The sequence below is a fragment of the Phyllostomus hastatus genome, unplaced genomic scaffold (assembly GCF_019186645.2).
Source record: "Phyllostomus hastatus isolate PE091 unplaced genomic scaffold, TTU_PhHast_1.1 phas_contig_16, whole genome shotgun sequence".
Taxonomy (NCBI): domain Eukaryota; kingdom Metazoa; phylum Chordata; class Mammalia; order Chiroptera; family Phyllostomidae; genus Phyllostomus; species Phyllostomus hastatus.
Genome location: NW_025333643.1, coordinates 11,792,237 through 11,816,525, shown reverse-complemented (window position 1 = coordinate 11,816,525; position 24,289 = coordinate 11,792,237). Strand labels below are relative to the sequence as shown.

General features: G+C 41.4%; 1 protein-coding gene across 3 annotated transcripts in view; it reads right to left on the bottom strand.

The window, feature by feature from the left end:
- Positions 1 to 24,289, bottom strand: part of CACNA2D3 (calcium voltage-gated channel auxiliary subunit alpha2delta 3) — an 857,676-nt gene that overhangs the window by 294,330 nt on the left and 539,057 nt on the right. For all 3 annotated transcript variants that reach the window (XM_045832366.1, XM_045832367.1, XM_045832368.1), the window contains 2 exons: positions 14,992 to 15,070; positions 4,247 to 4,380 (listed from right to left, as the gene is read on the bottom strand). In XM_045832366.1, the coding sequence (XP_045688322.1) occupies positions 4,247 to 4,380; positions 14,992 to 15,070 (213 nt within the window). The remainder of the gene's footprint in view (positions 1 to 4,246; positions 4,381 to 14,991; positions 15,071 to 24,289) is intronic.

Genomic DNA, 24,289 nt, shown 5'->3' with positions numbered 1-24,289 from the left:
CAATTTTTTTGTGAAACATCAAATTAACCAGGTGACTCAGCCCTCTTAAGGCCCAGATTTGGCACCCTGCAACTTCTGGATTTTTCCCAAAACTAAAATCTCCTTTGAAAGGGAAGAGATTTCAGACCATCAATAAGATTCAGGAAAATGCAACAGGGCAGCTGATGGTGATTGGAGCAACTGTGTGAAGTCCCAAGGTGCCTGCTTTGAAGGGGACTGAGATGTCATGGACCTGTGTACAATGTTTCTTGTATCTTGTATCTTCTTCAATAAATACCTGTATTTTTCACAGCATGTGGCTGGATACTTTCTGGACAGACCTCATAGATGTACCTATGTAATTAGTTAATTTAAAACAGTTGATTTAAGTAATTAACATACCTAAAGCAAGACATCGCATTAATACAAAGCTTTATTTTCTTCTTCACCATGGGTACCAGGTCACTGATTCCCAGCCAGAATATTCTATAAGTGTGATGTGTCCTTTTCCAAAAGCATGCTCTGTCCGTTTGCTCCTCATTGGTGACATCAATTTTGATGACCCACTCAAGATTTTGTCTGGATTCAACCACTGTATAGATACAATTTTACCCTCTCACAACTTGTCAGAAACCTCTAGGAAAGCTCTTTGAGACAATGAAAATATCGTGCTCAAAACTTCGCCCTAGATTTAGCATCCATTGATCACCTTTGCGCTAACCAGTCTTTACTAAAGTGGTTGCAGAGTGGTGATTTTCAAACCCCATGGCTCCCTCCATGTTTTAACCAGTCAGCATTGCATTTTACACTGCACTCCTCCCACCTGCCCATCACTTTGAGATTTGTTTATCTACTTATTACCAGTAAGGACACATGGATTTTCTGTTTTGCTCTACAGGATTAGTCCATTACTGTCCTTTATATTTAGAGGCGCAAACTGTCCAAGGGTTGAGAGAGCTGACTCCTGTGTCTCTTTGACGTGACCTCATTGTTCCCAGAACAATATATTCCAAGCTTTTATTCAGATTGTGGGGTTGGGGATTATTTTCCCTGCACACCCCATGGAATTGACGATTTCTCTAAGGAGCCCTGATTTCTTTTAGTGGGGCGTGGTTCTTAGAAACTAGGATCTGGCTTCTAGATGTGGTGGTTGCTGTGCAGGTGCCACTTCTAGGTCCTCTCAGTGGCCATAGCTGTGGCTTCAGTCCCGAGACCCTTCAATCCAGTCTCACCCTGCAGGTGTCTGCCTTGTCTCCCCCCACTTATACACTTGCTCCATCTTACCTTGCTCACAAAGTTCAGAATTACTATACCCACTTTACTACAAATGATACCAAAAATTTAAAATTTATTTGCAGTTCTTTCTTCCCTCTTAGCTTGAGGATAGTCAGAGTACTGTTCAAAATTTAATGCTGTGTGTAACTATTATATCCAAAAAGTGACTTCTTTCCCCTCCCTTTCTGGATAATTTTCTCCTGCTCATTTGAAATGTAGTTAAACTCATTTGCTTCTGTTTGTATTCACTATTAGTTTTGCCCCCATTTTTTATTTTATTTCAATTTTTGAAAACATGGCATTAACATGCTTTCCAAAGTTAAAACTAGGCAAAACAATAGCTCAGAGATGTCTCTCTCTCTCACTGGCTCTTCTCATCTGCACTCCCTCCCACTTCTTGTAGATAACCAATTATATTGGTTTCCAATTTATCTTTCTGTTTATTCTTGTAAAAATTAGCAGATAACTCATGTCTTCTTATTCCCTTTATTACACAGAATGTAGCACCTTATTTATCCTCTTGCATTTTACTCATTTTGCTTAGCAATATATCCATTCCATATCAAACAAGAGCAAACATCTTCATTCTTGTTTTTTAGCATTCTGTGAATATACCATACTTTATCCACCTAACTCTTATGTTTAAGTATTTAGATAACTTTCAGTATTTTGCAATTATGAGCAATTCTGTATTGAACAGAATGTATTTATTTTTACAGTGTTGAGGTTCATCTTCAGGGTTAATTCCTACATTCAGGATTGCCAGGGCAAGGTGGGATTGCCAGGTCAAGGTGGGATTGTCCTGCTCTGTCTCCCCACAGCAATGTGTGAGTGTCCCCTTCCCACAGCCTCACCAACACAGTATACAGTTCAACCTTTAGTTTTTGCTTCTCTGATAGGTACAAAAATGGTATCTCACTATATATCATTTTATATTTTTTATTATGAGTGAAGTAGTACATCTTCCAAATGCTTAAAAGCCAGTTTGATTACTTTCTGTGAATTTTATCATGCTCATGTCTTTTGTTCATTTTCTTCTATAGGAATTTGGGGGGTTCCCCTTGAATTTTTAAAAGTTCTTGATATATTAGGATTATTAATTCTTTATGTGTCCTATATTGCAAATATTTTCTCCTATTTTTATCATTTGCCTTTTGACTTTGCTTATAATAGTTTTTGACTTACAAAAGTTGGTTTTTGTTTTGCTTTTATTTCAAGTGGTCAACTTATTCATCTTTCTTTTTATTGCATCTGGATTTTGGAGTCATGTTAGAAAGCCTTTCTCAAAAAAGGAAAGAAAGCCTTTCTCTGAATTCAGGTCACAGAGGAAGTGACCTACATTGTATTCTACTCTTATATGGTTTCATTTTTCACACTTCAGAGCTCTGATCCACTTGAAATTCTCTTTTGGGTACAATGTTAAGAATAGAACTATTTTTTTTCTAAATGGCCATCTAGTTTTCTCAAAACATCTAGTACAAAGTCCATCCAACCCCACTAATTTGAAATGCCATATTTATCACAAACTAAATTTCTATGTGGAGGTGGGTCTTTTTTTTTTCTTGGACCTTCTATTCCACTGATCTGTCTCTCTATCCAGGTGCACATACTATGTTTTAATTTAGAGACTTTGTTTTATACTTTTAAAATTGATGAAACAAATAAAATGACTGGTCAAACTGGCTGTTTAGGGTATATATACACCCTAAAGCCACTATGTGACTTGATCACTTCAGTCCTGGCTAGCTGCATTCCTCCTCTTCATGCCTGCCTCTCCTGCCTTACTCAACCACACGGAAGAAGAGATGGGACCATCACTGTCATTGCTATTGTTATTGTTAGTGCGGTGCCAATATAAATGAGGTGGCTTAGCTATTTAATTTCCATGATTCCAAACTAAATTGGTGTCAGACTCTGAAAGTGATACAAGTCCAAGGTCTCCCTGTTAACCAGAGAGGGCTTTTCAGCTTAACATCCTTCTCTATTCTAGGCGATTCTCCTAGGGAAGGGACACCTCTTCTTGGCCAGTTCACATCTCCACGGTCAAACTGTGACTTTAAGGCTGAGATGGAGCAGGCAGCTGTAGAGCCCCATAAGGTGGGTTCCCGTGTGCAGTTCCTGCCCTGCATTTGCCTGTAACTGCCAGAAATGCAGCAGGAGTAAGAGCTCCTGGAGAGAAAAGCTGGCCCACAGCAGCCATTGAGACCACTCTGGAGAACAGCTATGTCTGGGTTACAGTGATTAATGTGATGTTAATCCCAACAAAAACGATGGGAGAGAGGCCCTGTGAGAACATTTACAATCAATTAATGAAAAACGCCACTCCCATCAGACTCATTATCACTATGAAAAATCACCCTGAAAATACACAAGAAACCAGGCCACAGAGCCATTGTTTGACGATTGGCAAAGCTCCTCCTTTTAAACTAATTCAGCATCAGAATCTCTTGCTTAGAATTCAGCTTCAGAATGAGCCTTGGCCTGAGTTCCAAAAACAATCCAATGCCTATATAACCACCACTAAAGCATATTCTCACTTGTCTATGGGAAGGAAATGCAGCTGTGGCCTCTGTGGTGGCTCCGATTCACTGCCAGAGCTGAGCTGCAGTTGCCTTCCCAAGCTGAGGCCCAAAGATTCATCACCAGGACTAGGCCTCTGTCGAGGATTGGTGAGGATTGACTCTAACAGGCCCATAATCACCGCTACAGTGACAGAACTTATATACATGTGAGAAGGAAAAAAGTAACTAGAGAAGACACAATTAAAAAGCGGGTTTTCTGTACTGATCATCCACCTTCCAGAATACCAGTTACATTTTCACCAACCTTGTTTCCCAAGGGGACCCACACAAATGATACAACAAAAGAAAATGTCATTGAACACCATTATTGAGGAAGAGTGATATGATTGCTGTGCCCTGAAATTCACACAGGAAACTCCCCCAACACAGGATGCAACCTCAGGCACTCCCCCAGGGCCCCTTGGACTTACAGTGCTGTCGATGTAAGCTTCTGTCCACACCACGTCGTGCTCCTGGTCAATCACCTTGGGCCGGCTGAGGACGTGGAGGTATTCCATGACATTTTCCTGCACATCAGCCAAGGTGGAGATCTGGGTGAAAAATCCTGTTGAGGGAGAGCCAGTTCAGTAACAGACAGGAAGACCTGCACCTCAGAACTCGAACATGCCATGCCCTCTTGGCCTCTAGCTCAGTCCTTTCCTTTCTTTTTCTTTTTAAACATATATCTCCCCTCTGACATCATGTTAGAAAATATCATCAAGCAAAGAAATAAAATTAAGATCAACCATAAGACCACATCCCAGAGGAAGCCCCTGTTAACCCTTTAGAGAATGTCTTCCCAGACTTTTTTCTGTACATACACATATATACCTTCCCTGGCAGAAATGGCAGTCCTCTTGCATGACATTTTATAACCTTTTATTTTTCACTTTAGTGAGTCTATTTCCAATAGGAAAACTATGAACCACAAAATTGACAGGATATCCATTTTTATCACTGTAACAGCAATGGTTATAATTATTTTTTTAAATCCTCACTTGAGGATATGTTTATTGATTTTGGAGAGAGAGAGAGGAGGAGAAAGAGAGCAAAACATTGATGTGAGAGAGAAACATCTATCAGTTGCCTCCTTTACTTGGGAATTGGATCTACAACCTAGGTATGTGCCTGGACCAGGAATCAAACTTTCAACCTTTTGGTCTACAAGATGATGCTCCAACCAACTGAGCCACCCAGTCAGGGCTATAATCAATTTTGGAGTGCTTACTAAGGGACACAAAATTTGCTAAACAGTTGAGGGATTTTGTCTCATCATTCTTCACAACATGATGAAGCAGGGATAGCTGTGTCCACTTTAAAGAGATGACCAAGGCAGGCCGAAGATGCATGTTTCAAACATATTCTCACAGGTATCCAGCAACAAATACAGAAGGTGAATCCCGCAGCAAATACAGAAGGATTGTGAGTCTCTTAATCTGTGCTTTTTGCTTTCACAGAATTTTGTCCTTTATGTGTTTGAGGCAGAAATGCCAGCTCATACCCTCATGTGGTTATCAGACCTGCCTTTCGAATATGCTGGATAGCCATGCATATGGCTTAGAAACCATGCATGGTTTCTAAGTAGCAGAAAAAGTTCCAACCATGCTATTGTCTTGGGTATGGGAATGCCATTTTGATCTTGAGTTCAGAGCATTGCTGTGTTCCTCTTTCGTTTGGAGTCCTGTTGGACTCCTGTGTATGGATGATGTTAGAAGGGACAGGATAAACAGAGCATGGGTCTGCATCCCTAGGAGGGGCCCCTCCTTCAAACATTGATGGGAAGATTTCCCAGTGCCTCACACTGTCACACTGGAGAAGCAGGGATTAACACAATGGGCAGGACCCCCATTTCCTGGGACACACAGCAGGGATGGCCAATCAGGTGGCAACCCCAAGGAAAGGTCAGTGCCATTGAGCCCTGAAGGATGAGGACCAGTTAGCCAGAGGAAGAGGGGTTAAAGAGTGTCCAGTAAAGCAAGGAGTATAAATAAGGGCTGAAGGTCAGAGTCAGGCCCCTTCTAGGAAATGAAAATAGGTCAGAGTGACTCGGGTAAAGAGCTGGGGCAGGGAGTGTGCTAGAAGACTAGAGGAATGACTGGGAACCGTCACATAGCACCTTGGGGAGGAGTTTAGGCTTTGTCTTACAGGTAGGCAGTCATGGAAGGATTGTAAGCAGGGGGCACTGCTGGACAGTCATATTTGTCCCTATGCCTTTAATGAGGACCTTTATAATGAGCTCATGTTGGTTCCCATTGCCAACAAATCAGAGAGGGTATGTGTGCCTCTAAAACCAGAGCTGTCACAGCAGAGTTCTACAGTGTCAATAGAACTTCTTAGTGTCTAAAACAGGGCTCAGGGTAAGGAAATGCCAGCCTTCTGTTGTCCAGAAAGGGCTGGGACCCTCCCAGGGCATTTCCAAACAAAAGCCAGCTGGTTTGAATTTGGTGTGCCAACCCCAAACCAGGTTGGGACCATGTGGCTTCTGGCTTCCTGATGACAGCTCTGCACAGTGCTAATTAACATGCATTGTCACTCCTGTCCATCCCCACCCTTCCGGCAAAGGCCAGAGCCGTGCCTATCCCAGGGGAAACAGAGCCATTCCAAAGGAGCAGGCTCTGAGCTCCTGTTTTAGCAGGCAGCCTGAGAGCACAGACCATGTGCACCTCAACCCTCTCTCAGACATCAGCCACCAAAGTTAGGGAGATCCACTGGCACACTGCTTTCACAGGACATTCAGGTGGCCCTTCTTGGATACATGGTAGGAAAGAAAAGTTTTAAAGAGGGGAACTGGTTGAAAGGGGACATCTATAGTTCCCTGTCCACACACAATAGCTATAAGCAGTGTTTCAGTGAGAAAGACAAACATTTCATCTCTTCTCTAGTGGGCAAACCTTGGGTTCTGAGGGAAATGTCTTAGACAATCAAGACAAAAAGGACAGCTAAGAGAGCTGTTGCTGTGTTGATAAGAGGAGGTTCTGTACCATTAGGGGACATGCGTGAGTGATTCTTAGTGTAGATGAATTTCTTTCTGGAACTGTGCCCAATGTGCAGTAAAGACATCTCTTAGGAGCAGTTCTTCTTGGTTGTCTATATTTTCTTAATCCTCAAAACCAACAGTAAAAATCCTTGATTTGGGTTTTCCAAAATAGAACCAAGAGAAGAAAGGGAATGAATGCAAGGAGGAGGATGGGAAAGACATCTCATTAGCATAGAGGGGAGTGGAAAGGAAAAAACACCACACTTTTGGACAGGATGGAGCTGAGATCATCCTCACTTGGCATTGCTTGTCATAGTCAAAGTTCTGAGAAGCTACAAAAATCTGGCTTCTCCCCAGAACTCCAGACCCACAGCCAACTGTATACCTGACACCTCCACAGGGTGACTAACAGGGTTCTCAGACTGAACTCATCCCAAGCCAGCTCCTGATTTCCCTCCCCAAACACGTTCCTTCCCCATTTGTGTCTTCTGCATCTCAGAAAAGGGTGCCACTCCCCAATTTAGGTCCAAAACTTAAGAACTATCCTTGACAACCATCACTTGCTCACCCCACCCCACATCTAATCCATGAGCATGCTCTTCTGGCCCTATCTCCATAATATATATAAAATCCACTGCCCCAGCCCACTCCAGACTCCAGGGTATCTCTGCCAGAGTACAGCAACAGCCTCCCCACAGCCCTCTCCACATTATCTAGGCTCCTTGCAGCAGCCAGAGGGATCATCTAAAAGTATAAAGCAGTTATCATCTCCATGCTTAAGATCCTGAAACAGGTTTTATTTAGAGTTAGAATAAAATTCTAATTTCTTACCCAGACCACCAAGAGTCTCCTTTGATTGCCTGCCACCCATCTGGATGACCTCACCCTTTCTTGTTTTCTCACCATTGGTCTCATTTTTCAGATCTTTCACCTTTCCCTTCCACTCACAGGCCAAGTTCATTCCCCTCTCAGACTTTGGCACTTTCCGTACCCTCTGCCTGGCATACCTTTCCTCCAATCTCTCCATGACTGGGTCTTGTTTATCATGCAGGGTTCAGCTGTCTAAACTTATTTCCTCTCACCTCACCCTGCCTTCGCTTCCTTCAGAAGATTAATCTGCTGCTGAATTCTGACTTGCTTGTATCCTGTGTTCTCTTCCACTGGAATATTAGCTCCATGAGATATTACAAAAAACTGATGCTTGTCTTGTGGGAAGCAGGATTCCCAGAGCCAGGCACACAAGTTAGTAGGAACCATTAGTGAAGCAGTAACTTACTCTGATTCACCTTGGCCCTGTGCACTTGAGCATCACACTAGCACCACTCCTGTGTTCATTGTACAGCGAGGAAATAGAACACAGAGAATGTAGTGATTTGTCCCATATCAATCGGAATCCAGGTTCATCTGATCAAAAACATTGCTCTTAACCACTGAAAACACTGCCTCTTCCTGTGTTAGAAAAAGGATAGACATGGCTGCTCAGGGGTCCTCGTCGAGCAGAGTGCACCAACCGGGCTATGCATGTCTGTGGGGCTAGGAAAGGTTGAGGATGGGGTAAAGAAGCATGTGGTCCTCCATGAAGTTTCTGAAAAATGCTCATTAATTAGCACCAAAAAGCTACTCAATACCCAGCCCACAGTTCTAACTTATATTTCTATACATAGACCAGAGATGTAGATGTATAAAAGGTAAGAGAAGCTGGAATTATAAAAATAATACTAATAATGTATACTTCAAAGTTTAATGCAAATTTAATAATCCAACCCCAACCCATTAAAATCTCAAACCTTTCTGAAAGACTCTTCTTGTTTTTAAATGTTTTCATCTAAGTTTTAGTTAACAAATGGACTTTTGATGGATAACAGGAAGTTGCTGAGGGCTGGATGCTTTGGCTGTAACCATAGACGCTTCCCTTATTTTCCCTTTACATTCTCCGAACTGGCCCTTTTCCCTCCTCCCCACTCCCCCACATTTTTTTTTCTTTTAAATTCTAGCTCTTGAATGTTTATTCTCTTCTTTAATGTGCCTTTTTGGACTTCATATATCATGTAGGAAAACAGAATCAGCAATCACTCGGTAATTACCAAGGAGTAATTAATGCTGTAATTAGCCACCTATTACAAATGGTCTTCTCATTTTTCTATGTAACATCTATTTATTTACTTTATTCCCTTGCAGAGTCTCCTGTGAACTACAGGTTACAACTACTCAGTGCGATAAACCACACACAGCCTGGTACTTTGTATTTCTGAGGTTCTACTACCCTTACTTTGAGATTTCTGAAGGGTCCCTTGTCTAAAAGGTGCCTTTGCATGAGGTGCTACATTACTCATTACTCTGCTTTGCCATGACGTCAGAGCTGAGAGCCCTGAGCCTGCTCCTCAGTAGGAGACCCTGGTTGTCTACCTCCCATGCCAAGGTCCTCGTTCCACCTTTGATATGATGGACACTAATCCAATTGGGTCTTTGCACTCTTTCCCCTCTGAATAAGACATGCTGGTGACAAAGCCAGTGCCCAGATTCCAGTCTTCTCAGGGCAATGAACTGAGCAGTGAAGGTGATGGTGTACCCTCAGTTACGTCCTTTCTGGACAATAGTGTTCTTGAAACACTCTGGCAGTATTCTCCTTCATCTTCCTCCTCCCAAGCAATATCACATGCTACTGACAAAGCACTTGATTCTGTAAAGAGATATATAATTTTAAAACAACTTTCTACCTCCACATCTCCTTGGATCTTCACCAACATCCAGCAAGAGGCCTGTTGGACCTTAAAGCCAAAGGGCACATGTTCAGTGAGTTGGAAAGAACCAGGAGAGAATGACCATGAGGGTGGAGAGGCCCACCCCAAAGTCCCAGTGGGCATGTGCCCACCTGGAGAATGGGGCACTTGAGTGTGAAGCCATCAGGATCAGCCAGACTGTCAAATTTAGAAACAGGCCTTTTCCTTTGTAAATAATACTACATCTTAAATTTCAAATGTCATGTTAGGAAAAGGTAATTTAAAGGATTACATGATGGAGCTAGGAATGTTGGCCTGTCTGTAGCTCTATCACAGCACCCACAACCGTCATCTCCTCTTAGAGACTTAATGTCCCCATTCATAAAATGTCAGAAACAGAACTACATGCCAATGCAAGCTGAGGCAGGACCATTTCTGGAACACACAGGCTGTGTAGAAATCCCAGTCTAGTCTTTATTAGCTGATACAGTCTTTTCACAACCTCTACATTTCTTTTTCTGTAGTCTTTCAAATTATGGAAGACATGCAAGAGTCCTTATGAAACATGATTTTCTTCTTTCCAAAGAGAGGCAACCTCATATCCTGGTGAAGAGTTAAGCTCAGGCTTTGGATCAACTGGGCCTGAATCCTGGCTCTGCCACCTGCTAGCTGTAACCTGAAACAAGAAAACTAAATCTCAGTTTTCTTCTCAAGTACCTAATAGAGCTTTAGTGAAGGTCAAAAGAAATAATAAATAAAAGTTCTTTGCACTCTACCTGACACTCAGTTTGTCATCCTTAGTTGCTATAAACAACAGTGGCACCATCTTCATGTTCTATGGAATGTATACAACTTAAGTGTCCATCAATACACAAACACACACACAATGGTGTATTATTTAGCTATGAGAAAGAAGGGAATCTTGTCATTTGCAACAATGTGGATGGACCTACAGGATATTATGCTAAGGGAGGTAAGTGAGGCAGAGAAAGGCTAATGTTTGATATCACTTATATGTGGAATCCATACGGAATCTAAAAAAATTTAACTTTAAGGCACAGAAAGTAAAATGATGGTTACTAGGGGCTCAGCATTAGGGGGGTTGGGGAGACACTGGTCAAAAGGTACAAAAATATTACACAAAGATATCTGAATAACTGTCATTTTTGCCTTCTATCTGTTCCAAAATAGTAACTTTTAATTGCCGCTTTTCTCCTACCTCACCTACAACCATTCTAGCCTCATAAATCTGAAGCTATCTTTTAGGCACCAAGACATTTGGAAATACAGAGAGTATGAATTTTCTAATGGAAAAGGACTATGGGTCTGAACTTCTGAGGAGGGCTCAGGCCACTAGTTAGCTTTCTAACAAGGAGAGAATGACCATTGACCTATCAAAGAGGGACAAGCTGAGAAGACAACCAAGAGAGACTCTTGTGGCATTTCCATTCGACCTAACGATGACTGATTGGTTGAGAACCCAAACACAGAGGCCCTTCTTTATTTGCACAGCTGGAAAACACTCCGTCCACCGTGATTTCTGAAGGAGATTCAGGCAGTGCTTATTTAAATTCTTGGCACACTGAGCATTAGAGAAGGTCATCAGGGCTTTATGGCATATCTGGGCTCATCGGTCCCTCTGTTCAGTTTTCCCAGTTCACTTATTTATCCAATTGTGTGAACTCGGAACTTTATTTCCTCAAGCCATTGTACAGTGGCTACAACTGTTTTAATGTATTTAAAATAGTTTGCTGCTTTGCCTCATTAGGGCTATTTCCCTCAAGAAAAGATCTACTTATGCATAGAATAAAACAAACTAGTCAGGTCCAGGCCTCCCTGGATTTTGCTAGTACATTGAAAGAGTCAGAGAACTGCTACAAGGGGTATGTATGTCCCCAGACATTCATTTCCAGGGGACATGTCTGAGGTTCTCTGGCTGAGAACAGTCTCCATGGCTACCAGACTTTCAAGCAAGAGGTTCTCTACTTATGGTGGGTCCTTCACCTCAGACTGAGCAAGGTGTGTGGGCACTGATGGCTCCTGTTTCTCCCCTGGGCCACTCTGGCCAGGCCTGGCTGGTCCGCCAACAAGCTTCTCATTGGGCTCCCCTGGGATCTTTCTGAGTCTGCTCTGGCCCCCGAATGTTAATGACTCATTTCACCAAAGAACTTGTCTGAGTCAGGACAAAAATATGTAAGGGGGGCCCCCTCTGGACCTCATGTCACTTGAGATGAAAAATGTTATGCTGCCTCCATACTATAACAATCTGAGACTATAAACAATGATTTAATTAATGACCATAGAAGAATACTTGCTCACTGATGTTACGTGGTCTAAAACCCCATAACTGACGCAACATGAAGCCAGTGTTTATATGGGCATAGATGACTGGAACCTAACGTTTTGATGGCAACTTCTACTTTGAAGAGTGGTAAACAATGACATTTTATTCCCAAGGCCCTTCAGAGGAGAAGCAGAGTAAGGAAGGTGAAACTTTTGAGAGGGACTGGCTCTGGCAGGGAAGGAAATGACTGGATTTAGACAGGAAGAGAAGGAGAATCACTGTGGAATCCAAGGCCCAGCCAGCTAAGCAGCTACTATTACCTCCTTGGATTTCCCAAGTTGCTGCACTCAGAACTTTTAAATCTAAAGAGCTGTATTCTATAGCCAGGCCCTGAAATACTCTGAGTTGACTCAACTGTCTTCAAAAGGATGCTTCAAAGATTCTTATAAACAATGACTAAAACTAAATTATGGTGTAATATTAGTTGATTAAGACAAGACTTCAATTTGAGTAATTTTCATCAGCTGGACACAGACAGTGGTAAAAACAATAACCCATGACTAAATGCATACTAGCTGATGGGAAGAAGTGCAATCTGATGTGGCAGGAATACCAACAAATTTTTTTAAAAATGGAAAGGAACTCATTTTTTCAAGACCACAGAATAAAAGGGGGAAAAAACAGGAAAAGTATAGTTTGCTCAAGATTTACAAATGTCAACAAAGTTCCAAACATTATTTCAAGTATGGTCTCTTTCCTCAGAGGAAATATAAGGTGCACTCAGCTTTCGTCCCGTTGTGGCGACATTCCTCCTGCATGTCCCCCTGAAATGAAGCCAAATGTATTACACTAGGATGATCAGAATTACTGATACCTACAGTGAGACAAGCCAGCCAATAAATGAAAATAATCATAGAATATGTTATTCTAAAGCTTCAAGGAAATGTTAAGACTTCCATGCAGGTCTCCACTTTTTCAAAAAGGAAATTGAGACTTGCTTAAAATATTGCTCCAAGAAGAAGCAGACACTTAAAGACAGTGACACATGGGGGAAGGAAATTCTGGATGAGGTTTATTTGCCTGGCTATGCATCTATTCGCTGAGAACTTCCCACACCCACCTACCCACAATGCTGAGCCCCTCGGAGTGCACGTATATTTCTCTGCAGGCTTACCTCTGCCCATACCCAATGCAGCAGCGTGGAGACCTAGCCCAAGCTGGGTGTGATCGTCTTTTTTGGGGAGGGAGGTGGGAGACTTAAAACCAGAACATAGAGTCGCAGATCAATCTCACATGGAGAAGATAGAAACTCCTTTGTAATATCACACCTTGCCCACAATCTGTGTTGTGTGGATAGATGGGTGTGCATGGCACAGGGTGGCCATTTCTGAACATGTACAAGTGCTAGCAGAGAAGGTCTACTTATGGAGAAGAAGAACACCATGGAGTATAGAGAGAAACCAAGAAGAGAAAGAAAAATAAAAATACAGCTCCCTGGTCCTCATGGGACACAAACTTTCTTTCCCAATCTAAATTCTGAGTCACTCCTCTCTCTCTCCAAAACACTCCTTTTTTTTCAAATTTTAGGGAGCAACTTTGGTTGCTTGCAACTAAAACAACTTTGTTTTAAGTCACTAAAACTAGAGTGAGACCTGCAAAGCCTTCACTGGGTCCTCTTTAGTCCACTGAGGTATAAATTTTTATAATGGATGGCTTAGGAGACATTATAAAAATAGACCACTGGAATCCATCAATACCAACAGATGAGAAACAGAACAGGTCTCCCTTTATTAGTTTTTATAATCAATTTATTCATTTTAGGAACATCAAATGATCACCCACTCTGAGTCAGGTAGAAGGCTGGGCTCTGTCAGTGCTCAAGATGAAAACAGAGTCAAAGGCTGCCCTCATGGAGTCTGTAGCCTCAAGAGGGAGATAAGATGCCGTGCACAGATTGACATGACACCAGGAAATAATATAGGGCATTTGTGTGCCCAGCACTGAGCAACCAGCTTTACTTATGTAGCCTCATTCTGTGCTTGCTCACAACCTCTGTATGGGGCAGGTATCATCACTTGCCCTGTTCTGTAGGTGACATAACTCAGACCCAGATAGGTTTGATAATTTGCAAATGGTTGGTAGATGATGGAGGATGGGTTTAAACTCAAGGAATCTATATTCAGGCTCCAGGAATCTGGACTCTACAACCTATTTAGCTCCTATGTTTTATCTTCTTAGTTGTTGTAGAATGAAAAGAAGTCCTTTATAGACTGGAGGGCCTGTTGCTTCCCTCCCTGTGCCTTCCCCAAAGCACTGTTTCTTACATACAAGAGGAGGTCATTAATCAATTAACCTGTGAATATAGGGAAGCCAACAATTATTGCACTTACTATGTCCCAGTACTGAACTAGGCTGCTAACATGTATCATTTTATTAATCCTTAAATTTAATGAGAATCAAAGGAAGAAGTATTTCTCAAAATTTTCCATTTTGAAAATTAGAACATTAAGGCTAGAATTAACTGATTTAATTAGTTGTGTAGGCTAAGTCATGCTATGGAGACATATCAAACCAGAAACCTCAGTGGCATAACACAGAGGTTTATCACACACACACATGTATGCAGAGTGGGTTGGTGATGGCAGGGGGAAGGATGAGTGGAAAGGCATTTGCTCCATATGGTCATTCAGGGACCCAGGCTGATTAAAGTTGCTCCGTTTCATGACTTTTCCATCATGTAGCTTCAGAGTTCACAAGAACCAAAAAGAGTATAGACACCACCACAACAGCTTGTAAATTCATTAACCTGGAAATGACCCAGGCTGGTTTTGCTTACATACTATTGGCCAGAAAGTGTTGAGGCCCTGCCTAACAGCCAGGGCTGGAAATGCTGAGCAAGCACATGGATACTCAGTGTGTGCACATACACAGCTCTGCCCCAGCAATTCTCCCAAGGTCACTCCTAAGCAGTAGGGTAGAGAGGCTTAAATCTCTCATCTTGACTATGTCCTCAAAATTGATCAGCGTATTTTGAGAGAAGCTGTTACAAGTTCATGAAAAATCATGTAGAAACACCCAGATCTTATTTTAGAATTCACAGCCCTCTCCTAGAATTCTCTGCTTCCTCATGACTATCTTGATTTCTGCACATCTGAGGAGAAGGCATTCAGAGCGAAGAGCATGAGAGGGACCTACCTTTGTTGGCACAGGCCATCCACTTGAGATTGTCTGCAAAAGCTGCCTCTCGTCCAATGAGGTACGTGAAGATGCGAACCTGAGAGGAAGACAAAAACATGGATCAGTGGTATTCACTTTTCACTCTCCTGCACAGACCACATCACGGCTCACGCACATGTGGTTTACCTCGTTAATGCTTCATGCTTCCCATCTGGAGGAACATATTTAAAACATTTGAAGTACAGTCAGCTTGAAATATATTCAAAACCAGGGCCTTTGATCTTTGAAACCATATGGCACTGGTGGTAGTTGTTTTTCGGTGTGGAACTCGCGACAGAGAATAACTTGAAATGGGAGACCAGCAGCATCACGGCCTGGGTTTGCTGCACACATATGGGCTAGGATCATCAGGTCTGGACCAAATCCGTAACCATTCTCCTCCTCCGCACAGGAAATGCAGAGTGTGCTCTGCTTGGGAATAAAAACGCCACTGAAAGACCCTCAACATTTCCCTCCAGTGGTGAGGACAGGCTGCAGACACTCTCTTGCCATCTGTGGTCTCTGGTTTGATTTGAGGAGGTAATTCACTGGGACAAGAAGCACGGCCTGGAGCCAGGACCACTGGAGACCCTCTCAAGCCTTCTTAAGTTTTTGGCTCCTGAAGAGCTGAGAACAGATGTAAAACCCTGACTCCATTATTTCCTTTTGCTTTCCTAACTCTCTCATGAGGCCAGAGTAGTTTGATGTTTGTTTGTTTGTTTGTTTTTTATATAGTTGACACAAAAATATATTAGTTTCAGTGGTACAATATAGTGATTCGACATTTATATTCCTCATGATGTGATCACCACAGTAGGTCTAGTAACAATCTATCACCATGCAAATTTTATTACAATGATATTGACTATTTTCCTTATGCTGTACGTTATTATATCCCCATGACTTTTTCCTTTAAACTGGAGGTTTGTACCTCTTATTCCCCTTCACTCTTCTTACCCATTCCCCCATTCCTCTCCCCACTGGCAACTATTAGTTTGTTCTCTGTATCTAAGAGTCAGTTTCTGTTTTATTTATTTGTCTTTTAGGAGACATAAGGAAACATAAGGAGGCATAAATTACATAAGGAAGATCACATAGTATTTGGAGAAGATGTAGAGAAAAGGGAGCCCTGTACAATATTGGTGAGGTTGTAAATTGGGCAGGAACTATGCAAAACATTATGAAGATTCCTTAAAAGATAAAAAAATACAACCGAGAAATTCTACATCTGTGTATCTATCTGAAGAAAATAAAAACAGTAATTAAAAAGTACATATGTACCCCTATATCACTGCAGTATTTACAATAGCCAAATATGGAAACAATCTAAGTATCCAATGGTAGATGAAAGGATAAAGAATATATGATATGGACAAAGAGAGATAACATACATACACATACACACAGAGAATGGAATATTACTCAGCTATAAAAATGAAAACTTTGCCATTTGCAGCAGTATCAATGTACTTAGAAGATACCATGTTAAATGAAATAGTCAGACAGGATTCTTTGAAATAAACCACAATCTACCCCCTAGTGGTACTTGAGGATTAGATAGAAGATAAGGAATTAAAAAAGGTTAAAGCCCTTTCATTCAAATTTAAAATGACACATGGGTCAATACTATACAGCCCAAATAAACCCCTTCTGGTAGGCCAAGGTCAGCCCTTTGGTTACCTCTTCAAGACTGAGTTAAATGAAGACGTGGTAGTAGATGAACAATGTGTTACATGTGGCACTAAAGGCTTTACCAGCTAAAGTCCCCTCATCACATCTAGACTGGGTCAGTCACCCCTACTACTCCTTCCGAGCATTTATTTCAACTGTAGTTAACTATTGTCTGGTGTGGTTATATCTGTGAGGTTGATCTCCACTAGAGTATCCACTTGATGAGGGAAAAGAAGGGCTATGAGCACAGTACTCAGAACATTAAAAGTCAAGACATGAATGGATAAAAATATATGTATGCTCAAAAGTGAAGAGTTTGTTCTAATTAGGAATATCCTTTTATCTGGGAATTATAACTTAAAGACTAGTTTTTAGGTGATGGTTTATATTCAACTAAAAAGATGTTTCAAAATACACATTATCACTATGTAGCCTTAGTCTGTCCCCATTTTGGTTTGGTAGAGAAGTCATTTCATCCATCACAGCTCCTGCAAGAGGACATTCTGGGTGGAGGAGCTGGCATAGAAGCCTTGGCCTCTCTTCATTCCCCCAGCTCTTTTCCACACTATTCCCACTGGAGTCACATAGGAAGGAAGGATTTTTTTAAATTGGGAGACTCTGGCTTTCCTTGGGAGCAAGGGTGGGGTGGGAAGAAGGTGGTGGGGGAAGAGAAAATTCAGCCTCCTGTAACTGAAGAGGGTTACAGTTGAAGCTCCATCACAGAGCTGCCCCCTGTTCACTTTTCCTTTCTGGCCATTGTTGGCATTTAGCAATAATGCCTGATTTGGGGGAAACTGAGGTCCAGTGAAATAAAGCAATTTGATTAGTGGCAAGTCCTGATCTAATCAGAGGTCTCTGATTCCAGGGACCTCAAGTAACAATCGGATCTCTTCTTCACCTCATGGAGATGCTAGTTTTGCCAATATAGAAATCCCTAGCCAGCTCCAAGGTCTAGAGCCAGAACCCACAGGAGAATGGATTAGAATCCTGTCTCTTGAGACCAGACCTGTGCTGTTTTCATAACACATTGCTTTTCATTTCAAATTTAAGCTACTTAAGGGGAAACACTAGACTGATAAAAACTTGTGTGCCCACTGGCTCTTAACCAAGCAGAAAGCATAACAGATAGCTCTTAGGAAATGAAGCTATGAGTCTGTAGATGAAGCAGAAAAGGCCCAACACAAAGCAACCCATTTGTTTTGGAGTAAAGGTACCTGTGCATGCCAAACCTCCTCTGCCATCCAGATGAAGAACCACAGGATAAACTGAGTTCTCTCAGAGGCATAGTTAAAACTCCAGAACAATGCTGTGAATCATTGGCAAAACTTCTATAACTTCTGATTTAAAAAGATGGCAACCCATTTGGAAAACCAGTAGGATTGTGCCAAACTTCAGACCAGACATGATTGCTCAAGAATAATTGTGCTAACAATAATCACAATAATGAAAACCAGCCCACACCCTCCACACCACCACCATTGTGGCTTCTACAGTCAGCACCATCCCCTAGGTCACGTATGTGCTAAGGGATTTATAGAAGTATATTTGTTTTGTTGGTTTGTGAAACAAAATCAGAATCATCTTTAATATTTCCATTTATGTACAGTTCTTGGCTCCCATTGGACTGGCCTCCTTATCTGAGTAGAAATGGCATGGAAATGACTTGTTGCATCTCTGCCTATAAACTAAACATAATCAAATGATACCAGGTTCACACCCTGGATTTCCCGCAGCAATGCCTTTCAACTGGCAACAAAAAGAAAAGAGATTTAATCCAAAATAAATATTTTAAAGAGAAATTTAACAATATCCATAGCATTTCATAGTTGTGAGTTTTTTTCAGAACCAGTAATCCTACCTTTAGGCATTTATCTAACAGCCAGGAAAACAAATAAAATGCCTATGAGACCAAGCTGGTTAACACAGATGACAGGAAGGGTAGGAGAACTGCAGGGTGCATGTCTTCTTAAAGCCCTGTAATTCAGGTTTATAAATGTTCACAAGTACACAAAAATAATAGAAGTGCAAGGATATTCAGCTTCATTATTTGTAATGGTCAAAAAACTTAAATCTTAAGTGTCTTTTGATAGCTGATTGGCTAAAAACTTACAGTACAGTATAGTTTCCATGCATGGAAATACCATGCAGCTATGTACTCCTGTAGAAAGACATCTGTTATAAACTGGTAAAGGGAAAAAGGCAAGTTGTAGGATATTGTGCAGCATAGAATCCTAATTTTTGTAAGAAGAAACTTACACTGTTTACTTCAGAAATTTCAGTGTCACTGGAATGTTTTTACAAATGAATAGGTATTGCTTTAAAAAATAAAGAGCTTTTAAAATAAAAAGAAAGTAATGACACTGCTATTTCTGAAACAATTCTGTAAGGACATAGGAAGAATAAACACAGCAAAAATCAAACACAGAACAGGTGGAAATTAAGCCTGGCCTTGTATCTTCCAGGGTGGGCTGCTTCACTCCACTGCTCAATTAACTAAGTATAAAACCTCTGAGTAGCAGACCTAACTTGTCCCTCATTTCCATCAATAACAGATCTGGTAGCCTAATGAATTTTATTTCCAAGGGTTGGAGATTTCATCCCTAGGAAGTGCCATCAAACAAATTTTCCCAAGTCTGCCTTGAGTCCAACTACTTTTTTGATGTGGTGAGGCGCCTTGGCAGGGGCAGGCTGAGGGTGGTCCTGAAAGCCAGGTCCATGGCACAGCTGATCACAAGAAGGCGTCACGACACATTTCAGACCAGGGCAGTTGTCAGGAAACTCTGAGTTCCCCAAAAAGCCAAGCCCTTGTGCTCCTAGTCTACAGGCATGAAGGCACCACTTTCATTAGTGCAGCACAAAGGCAGGGTGGAAAAAAGTCTGCATCAACCTATTAGTTCATTTTGATCTTCCATTTAAGTTTGGATGTCTTTAAATGTTCTACAAACCCAATTATACTTAATAAAATGTTAAGATGTGGACATTTCAAAGTTCAAAGTCACTTAACTTAATCTACTTAGTATAAAATTTCCCAAGTAAAACAAACAAGAAACAATCCAGTTTTTCCAAAAAACAGATTTATGCTTCTTACTCATATAGATGTGATTTCCAGCAAAAACTCAGAAAGCCATCATTCCTTTCAACCTTTGGTGAACATAGGTAGTTTGAGTGTGCACAGATCATGGATCAAATTCTCTCCTTTCTGTAACCATTAAAATAGGGGAAGGGAAGTAGTTGCTAGTAGGAACTACCACTGCACAATTGCACAGCCAGAAAACAGGTCCCTAATAATGAATGGGAGATCACCAATGTTCATGCTTCTGAGATAGCCCACAAGTAGCAGTTCACCAACCATCATAAGAAACTTCCAAGCACCTACTATGTGCCAGGGACCATTCTTGGTGTTGGGGATATGTTGAATCAATAAAACAAACTCTGTGTCCTCTGGGAGTTTAGATTTTTGTGACAGTGAAACTGATAATAAATGACAAATTCACATAAATATTTCTATGTTGGATTAAAGGCTTATAAAGAAAATAAAACAGAGTAAGGCAAAGGAGAATAATGAGGGCTCCTGTTTTAGGAAGGAATGGAGGGAAGGCCTCCCTAATAAGGTGATATTTGAGCAGAGATCTGGACAAAATAGTGTGGGGAAGCAAGATATATGGTTATTAGTGGAGAATGTTCCAGGTGAAGGAAATAGATGGTACAAAGTCCTTGAGATAGGGATGCTCTAGGGATATGGAAGAGACCAGTGGGGATGGAGTAGAGTCAGGTAGGAGAGGTTGCAGGGGGTGAAACTGGACAGACAATGGTTGCCAAATCATGCGAGCCTTTGTGGCCACTGCTGGAGAGTGGGCAGCTTCTCCTCCTCCTTCTTTTTTTTTTTTTCATAACAACAGAAACGATAGGGGGAACTGAGTAGCAGCCACATAGGAACATGAGCTTCCTATAAAATTGCAAATGGACATTCTGTCTGCAGTGTGGAGAACAGGGCATGGATTGTTGTGCTCAACCTGACTGCCCATTCATTTTCCTGTGATGATGTAATTCTGAATGTTTAGGTTCCATCCAAGATCAATTAAATCATTCAGGGCCCAGCTTTCTAATCTCCTTGTGGAAATTGTAACAGGTGGCCAAGTTCGAGAACCACAGCCTCAGGGAGGAAAGGGTAGAAACAAAGATACTAAGTAGGGGGCCACTGAAACATTCCAGGTGAGATGTGGGGGTAGCTCTGGCCAGGGCAGCAGGGTGGTGAGAGTTGTCAGACCTCACTAGTCATCAGAATCACTAAAAGATTTGAATCACAGGTTGAAGGTGGAGTCCCTAGCACCCACCCTCCAGAGATTCAGATTAAGTAAACCCAGGGATCTAGATTTTTAAAAACTGCCCATGGTGGGCCTGAGTTCAACAATTAAAAAAAAAAAAAACAAAACACCAAGAAAAAGAGGCCTGAGCAAAGGAAAGTGGGACTGGGAATTAAGAAATCACTGAAGCCATTTCCAACAAAGGCATTTCTATTGATTGTTGGAGATTCGGACTGAACTTCAGGGAGTTTACAATCCAGCCAGTGGTTAAAAACAAAAAGAGAGGAACTGAATCAGCAAGACATTATCAAAGAAGTTTGTGCCAATCCAATAAGGTGGGAGCACCAGGCACCAAGCAGATTGGGCAAGCGGGAAAGGGCAGAGCTGTACCCGGATGCCTGTCACTGCTGAGCTGTGTTCACACCCAAATGAAGCGTTGCTTCCTGAAATTATAATAGTTCCACTCTTCCTCCTAGATACAAGGGGCCCGGGGACAGGGCACTGAGGAGGCTCTGAATACAGTCTTTACTTTTTATAGAAAAAAAGAAAGCAATCTTTTATTTTAAAAGAAACACTTAACTAAAATGCAGTATTTCTACCTTTAAAAATCTTCAAGTTATAAATGAAATTTGATATGAGTCATCCAGTACCTATGGGTGCCCATATCCATGGGTTCTAAATTTTAATTCAGGTAAGTGGAATCTTCTGCAAGCAAGCATGTGGACTCTCCTTCATATCTTCTCACCTGCTCAGGTCCCTTCAGCCTTATTGCCCAACTTAGTTATTCCCTAAAACACCTCTAGGATTTCTCAAAAGTAGTGCATGACTTCAGCTTTAGAAAGAGGTCTCTTGATGTCCCTATGTTTTAAAGTCAATTTGATGTTACTCAATATGTTCTTAGTGTGTATCTTCACAAAATATTCCTAAACCAACTTCTATTATTTGCCCATTTCTATGATTCCTCATGCAAGGGAATATTTCTGAATAAAATCATTAATCTCTAAGCAGAAGATGAGGGCTGGAACTTGATTATTCACAAAAATACTTCATAGATCACTGACAATATGTGTCTTCATGAAAAAGCTGCAAGAGTAGAGGTGGACTCAGGAAAGGCTGACACCAATGGAAAGAGTGAGTAGACTGCTTTAATCTGGAATCCATCATGCTCATAATAATAAAAAAAAAAAATCCTTATCCAGAAGGATGAGAGAGGCAAATAAGGTAATGCTGCCTTGAGCAGCAATAAAATGGAAAAAATTGAATTAAATTACAAAAGTAATAAAATTTCAACAAATGAATATCATAGATCATTATGAAAAATGAACTGTCATTTTGGGGATACTCTAAGAGTCTGTATAATCTCCTTTCTCTCAAGCCGTCCCTGATACCTCATATGTGGTTTTGAAAATATCTTGAATCAGGAAAAAGTCACCAAGCATAATCTTCCAGCCAGGGGATAGAAGTCAGTTTTATGGCCATGTGATTTGTCAAAGTGAAGGAGATGGGTCACTGGGTCAACCAGAGACTGTGATCTGAGTTAGCTCAGTGGAACAGAGGAGATTACACACCACTTAATGGATCAGTAAGAAGTCAGGCTGCAAACACCCTCAAAGCTGGGTGATAAAATTAACACAGAGAACAGAACCAGTGCATTGACTATGTCTTTTTATTTTCTGTATTTTTGATGCTCTGATATCTGGAGCATTTCTGCCCTGGATGGACTGCCCCTCCCAGGGTTTGCTGTCTCCTAGAGATAGTATACAACTTGTCTGCAAGTGCACCTTGATATACAAACCAACCAATCCAAAGCCCAAGCTTCCAACCTCCTCCTTTTACTAGGGGCTTACTGCTTGGGCCATCATCCACCTGCACTAATCACCACAGGGTCTGGTACCAGACAACTAGGGATAGTCCATATACCTCAGAGCCTACTGAAATTATTCAGTTATAAACATGTGTGTCCTGCTTTCCTCTTTCTTCTCATGGAAACCACAATAAAGTCTCCTGCCCACCAGTCCCCTCTCTGCCCACTCATCTGGCCTTGGTGCTGCCAGGTGGTCTTGCCCATTGCTTCTAGAGGACTATGAGTATAATAAAGTTCCTCCTTCATGTCAGTCATCCCAGCATCTGTGTGACTTACCATATGTGATTAAAACAAATCCTGACTCCCTTTAAAACAGCAAGGAATCAGGAGACCTGGGTTTTAGGTGGGCCCAACTCATTTGCTGGCTTAGTGATCTAAGTTAGTTAAACCCTCTGAGCTTTTTAACTATCACATGTGGATTACCCACCCATCCCAATCACTGTGATTAATAGCAAATGAGATAATGGATGAAAAGACTTGTCAGAAGCTATGAATTCCAGTAAACTAGGATTGCATTCCACTTGTGTTTTAGATAATTTTTCATCAGTAAAACTAAACAAGGGGAGCTGAACAAAGTCAAATCTCCCTTTCACAGATGACCCCTCACATCGCCCAGAGGTTTGGTTGAAGAGGAAATAGACTTTTGTGGGTGAGGAAGGGGATTTTTTGCTGTGGGAGGGTTTTGACAAATCTCTGATATTTGTCATTACCAGGTATAATGGGATTGACAGTCCCTAACACAATCAAAGGTGTAACAATGACAACTTCTATTAACCATTGGAGAATCATTAAGATCCACTTAGAATTTGACAAGGGCTATCTATCTATATACTTTCTCCCTGAAAGAAAATGCCCAAGGCTGTACATTAGGAATTTCAGATAAGATGCATAAGGTTTGGGCCATCTCCTCAACAAAAGCCCAGACCTGGATTCTCTAAGAACTACTGAATCCCATGCTAAGAACCTCTGACTTATATTTTTTATTCCACACCATAAATTACTCAAAAACAAACTCAGTTCTTTGGACAATCAAGATGGGCTCTCTCATCTGAAGGGCATGCTAGATGGAGACAGTTCATACGTTCACTCACTTGCCCATTCTCTGACAATTTAATGTGTACTAGATACCGGCATGCATGATCAGATCCAGAAGTCCCATCATGGATGAGTCCTCAACATGGAGGAGGAGGTGGGGACGGCAGGAGCTCTGAGATAAAACAGGCATCACTATGGCTCTTATGACATGCATCATGTCATGAAGCCTTTGAATGACCAGATTTAAAGAAGCAGGAATGCAATGGACAGGAATGGACAGACAGATAGCCCATCTCATTCATTTTTTAATTCATAGAATCTAATACAGTGTTGGCACAGAGCCAGCACTCAGAATCCCGTTGGTTGGCAATACCACACAAATCCCTTTCTACTGATACTAGAT